Genomic DNA, 5,031 nt, shown 5'->3' on the forward strand with positions numbered 1-5,031 from the left:
GGGAGGGGGGTGGACCCGCTGCTCTGCTGCACTATAATGAGGACCATCATTACGCGAGGCCCGAAGAGGGGCGTCCTCGCCGTCCTCACGCAGGGCAGCTCGCGGTGACCGATTCGTCTCGCCGACGCCCATGAGATCCACCAGCAACCAAGCACCAAACAACCAACCACACTGTGTTTTGAACTAATGGTTACAAACTGTTGTTAGCTTTTTCCTACAGTGCAATCAACCATGTCCGCGACCCAACCCAACCCAACCCTACCCGACCAACTAGCCCAACACAAATGCCTGTGAAAGGAGAGAGAGAGCATTCTTACTAAGATCCTCTGAACTTTTTTATTCATAGCTTACTGAGTTCTGTCAACATGCTCGGCTTACGCATTCTTTAATACGCTAGTATGAAGAATTTTGTTCATAATAGTGTATTATAAAATACGTAAGCCGATCATGTTTACAGAACTCAGTAAGCTATGAATAAAAACGTTCATGAGATTTTAGTGCGTAGGGCAGTCAGCTGATAGTGGCCTATTCCTTGCGAGCAGTGCGAGTTGAGAGAGGATAGTGTTTATTTATCTCAACAAGAAAGTATTTTCGAAGCGAGCACTTTGTCATCCTAGCCGCACTCTCGCGCCTCTAGGCGATGCGCCAGGTGTGCGCGGCGGGGCGGCGCGCGGCGCCCTCGTGTGCGAAGCGCGACGCATTCCAAGCAGCCTGGCAGGGCCTCGGCCAAGGCCTCGGCCAGGGCTTGGGCGGCTTGAGCTTGAGCGACCAGCTGGCAGGGCCAAGGAGGGACTCATTAGGGCCCTTAAAAGGAGAGCAGGCGCGCGTCCTCCGGCCCGGCCGGGCCCGGCGGTGCGTCGCGACGCCCGAGCGACGCCCCGCTGCCTGTCCCTGTCCCTGCGCGAGGACGGCGCCGCGGCAGAGCGTCGCCTTGCTGCTCAATCACTTTGGCGCTGGCGGGATTATCATATCGAGTTCTCCCCGCGCGTCATAACATTTTTATAGTCTCGTTTCGAAACGAAGAAAGTCCGTCCCCCCTCTCTCTCGCCGCGCCTCCTCGTCCGCCACTCTGTTTCTCTGCTTGACACTCTCTACTGCTGCCGGGCCCCGCGGCTCCCTCTCGCCGCCCGGTGTGATTGATGTGCGCGCGAGCTGCACTCCCCGACGTGCGAATAGGCGGGCGTCATCCTGTACCTGGGCGCCACCGCCAGGGCGAGGGGAGGGCCAATAACGGATCTGTCGCTCCGGGCCAGTCCGCACCTCCACCTCATACTGCGGCTCCCGCCCCCTCTAACGATGCATGACTGGGCGCAAAAGAAAAGTTCAAAGATTTCGCGCGTCCTCTAGGCCCGGGCTCCGCAGTGCCTCGGTAGAGTGTGCTCCGCGGTGGCGCGCCTCCCGGCGGCCGCGGCAGCCCCAAAGTTCTTCGCGCGCGCGAGCGCGAAAATTGCCTCGTCGCGGTGCAATCATGTTATCTAAATGGAGTCCGGTATTTAAATTTCTGGGCGCAGTCGGAGCGTTTTGGCTGCCGATCCTACAGGAGGCTCTTCGTGCCGCGCGTGAGAGGCCCACTCCCCTCCCCTCCTCCAGCGGACCGGGCGGACCAGGCCAGCCTCTCGCGTATGCACAGCAGGACCCGTAGGCCCGGTCCGTCCCCCCGGTGATTAGCGGCTCATGGTGGAGGCGCTGATGAATGAGATCGCCCTCCGTCCTCCCTGGCGGCCCCGCCCCCTCTACACCCGCCCACGGGCACCGCCCTCCGGGCCCGAGGGAGGACTGGCTGGACTTGCTCTGGGGGCGGGGCGGGCGTGCCTCGGGGGTGGACAGCACCACGACGACGGCACTGGATGGTCCGCGGGGCGTGTCGAGTCGTCGTGGGGCAGAGCAGAGTCCTGGACACGACGAGCCGTGGTGCTCAGCACGACGGCGCCGCGGCCGCGCCCCGTCCGGGTCGGCCAGAGAGCTCTGTGCGCGCCGATTGAGTCGTTGGCTCCTCTGCTCACCTCACGGCGAGCCTCACGGCGCGCCAATCGGACTGTGTGCGCCATAAATTAAACCCGCGGCTGCCAATCTGTCCGCGCCTCGCCGAGCCGGGGCGGGAATTTGGTCCAGCCGGCATGAGGCCGGCCCAGCCAGCAGCGGCGGCACCGCGACCGGCACCCGTTACACGACGCATCGCGCCAAGGCTGCGGGGCGGGGCGGGGCGGCCGCGCCGAGCTAATTAGAAGACCGGCGTACATCTGGGCTCTAATACCGCGGCACATCAGATGGCAGCGCGAGTGCGGAGCGCCTCGGCGAGCTCGGCCCCCCTGCGACTGCCGCCGGTCGCAGCCGGTCCCTCCCCGGGAGCAGAGAGGGCTGCCCTCATCATTTCGATAATTTTTTTTCATCATCTTTTCCCCTTATTTATACTTTCTCACCGAGATTGGCTGGATAGTTGTAAAGCAATGAAGCAGGCTGTCGGGCGTCCTTTCAATTTCTACGCTTATGGAAGCGCTCTATTCCGTCGGACAACTAACCGCGAACAGGCAGTTGGCAGTTCGTGTGTCTTTTCTTTGAAATTCCGATACAGGTGCCTGTAAACGTCTTGGCACAATATCTCTCTGTGCTGCCAGTCCCACCGCACTCTGCGCGCAAATAGACGAGAAAGAGAGAGAAAGAGAGAAAGAGATGCTGTAGCTGGAGCAGCGCCCTCTGGCAGCCAGACAAGGCGCGCAAATTTACACGACAGTTAGTTTGTTCCACGCAGTGCGGAACGTATTTGGTGTGTTTCCTACTCGTTTCCCACGCCTGTTGCCCCGGCGAGGCGTGGCGGGGCTTAGCTTCGCGGTGCGTGGCGTGGCGGGGCGTGGCTGGGATGTGATGACCGAGTCCTGGAAGGCTCTTCTCGGACGGCAGACAGATTGGTCCGGCTCCGAGCAGCGCTGCGGCCTATGCTCTTCACCTGCCACGCCACGCCACTCCCCGTCTCGCTGTGCCCTGACGCGAGAGGCAAAACGAAACGGAAACTGGATCGGCCCGCAATATCTTGAGCTGTGCAGCGAGCACCGCTGTGCTCGGTGTGGTGCCAGCGCGACGCCAGCGCGACGCCAGCGCGGCCGGCGCGTCCTCCATGTTTGGCAGCAGGACGGCGTCCTCTGCTCCGGGTCGCAATGCGGGCCCGCGCGAACGGACACCGCGCCGCTCGTAACAAACGCATAAACAATTTTTGTCGTCCACTTTGCCCTACTTATAATTCCCCGTTTCCCTGTTGCAGCCCCAGGTGTTCACACTCACATCCCTCGCCGGCGTGCGGAGACGGCAGGACTTGGGACAGCATGGCGTCGAGGACATGATTCAGCTCTCGTAAGTGAAACGTGAACTTGGCCGAAACTTACAGCTGGCGTAGAGGTGTTGGAAACTATCAAGTTTCAACAACTTTCATTTGCAGGGATCTCAACGAAGCATCTCTACTATGGAACCTCAAAATAAGATACGACAGAGAACTAATATACGTAAGCAAAACATGTGTATTTGAGGGTACCAACCCCGCGAAAAGTAAACAAACAAACAGTTAAACTTCCATTGCTGACAACTGACCGCTACCTCTTTCCGCAGACTTACACGGGGAGCATCCTCGTGGCGGTGAACCCGTACAAAATGTTCGACATCTACGGCCTGGACATGGTGAAGAAATACGAAGGACAGATTCTTGGCACGCTACCTCCGTAAGTTTTACGATCTTGTTGGGCCCCGGGCCGGGCTGCCGCTGCCGCCGCCGCTCATAATGGCCCCAAAGGGGCGCGTGCCAATCCGGATCACGCCGCGGCGACGCAGGCTTCTTCACGATCATGACAAAAAGGAAACTGCTCTCCAGCATGTTCTGAACCGCACTACTTTTGTTCTTGTTGCAGTCACCTGTTCGCCATCGGCTCCTCGGCCTATGCGCACCTCAGCAAGGAGGGCGAGCGCCAGAACCAGGTGGTGGTCATCTCGGGCGAGTCCGGCTCGGGCAAGACCGAGTCCACCAAGCTGGTCATGCAGTACCTGGCGGCCGTTAACAAGTCACCCTCCAACCTCATCACGGAGCAGATCCTCGAGGCCTCACCGCTGCTCGAGAGCTTCGGCAACGCCAAGACTGTGCGCAACGACAACTCGTCGCGCTTTGGAAAGTACCTCGAGGTTCACTTCAAGGAGGGGGTCATCATTGGCGCCAAGGTGACCGAGTACCTGCTGGAGAAGTCGCGAATCGTGACGCAGGCTCAGGACGAGCGCAACTACCACGTCTTCTACGAGATGCTGACTGGCCTGACGGCCGAGCAGAAGCAGAAGTACGGGCTGCTCACGCCGGAGAAGTACTTCTACCTCAACCAGGGCGGCAACTGTGAGATCGACGGCAAGTACGACAGCGAGGACTTCCAGTCCCTGCTGTCGGCCATGCAGGTCCTGGGCTTTACCATGGACGAGCAAGACAACATCTTCCGCATCCTGGCCTCGGGTGAGTATGATCGCTTTATCGTGACCTGAGCTAAGGGGCCCCTGCTGGGTATGCAGACCCGCAGGACACCTGTGTCCGGCGGGTCTGCCTACCGAGCAGGCGCTTTTCAAAGCGCTGACTGACTGACCTCCGATCTCCTCGCAGTGCTGCACCTCGGCAACGTGTACTTCCACCGCAAGCAGCTCAAGCACGGCACGGAGGGCGTGGAGATCGGGTCGGACGCGGAGATCCGTTGGACGGGTCACCTGCTGCAACTCAACGTGGACGGCATCAAGCGCGCGCTCACCACCAAGACGACGGAGGCCAGGAACGAGCGCCTGCTTACGCCGCTCAGCATCGACCAGGCGCTGGACGCCAGGGACGCCTTCGCCAAGGCGCTGTACAGCGCGCTCTTCTCCTGGCTCGTGCAGCGCATCAACAGCATCGTGTTCAAGGTTGGCTTTTCTCGCGAACCCTGCAACTCGCTCTAACAGGCCCGCAAGCTTCGTATTACTAGCCAGGACCTTCGGTCCTTATGCTGATCTCGCCTCTCTCTCTCCCTATATATATATATA

At 59.9% G+C, this 5,031-nt stretch overlaps 1 protein-coding gene across 1 annotated transcript in view; it reads left to right on the top strand.

Annotated features, from left to right (window-relative positions):
• LOC127751319 (unconventional myosin-VIIa-like) overlaps positions 1-4,947 on the top strand; it is a 25,165-nt gene extending 20,218 nt beyond the window's left edge. Inside the window, exons 3-7 of the mRNA XM_052274675.1 lie at positions 3,257-3,345; positions 3,431-3,494; positions 3,598-3,707; positions 3,894-4,477; positions 4,622-4,947. Of these exons, the coding sequence (XP_052130635.1) occupies positions 3,257-3,345; positions 3,431-3,494; positions 3,598-3,707; positions 3,894-4,477; positions 4,622-4,947 (1,173 nt within the window). The remainder of the gene's footprint in view (positions 1-3,256; positions 3,346-3,430; positions 3,495-3,597; positions 3,708-3,893; positions 4,478-4,621) is intronic.
• The last annotated feature ends 84 nt before the right edge of the window (positions 4,948-5,031 follow it).

Source organism: Frankliniella occidentalis, unplaced genomic scaffold (genome assembly GCF_000697945.3).
Source record: "Frankliniella occidentalis isolate FOCC.00 unplaced genomic scaffold, Focc_3.1 Scaffold423, whole genome shotgun sequence".
NCBI classification, from domain to species: Eukaryota; Metazoa; Arthropoda; class Insecta; order Thysanoptera; family Thripidae; genus Frankliniella; species Frankliniella occidentalis.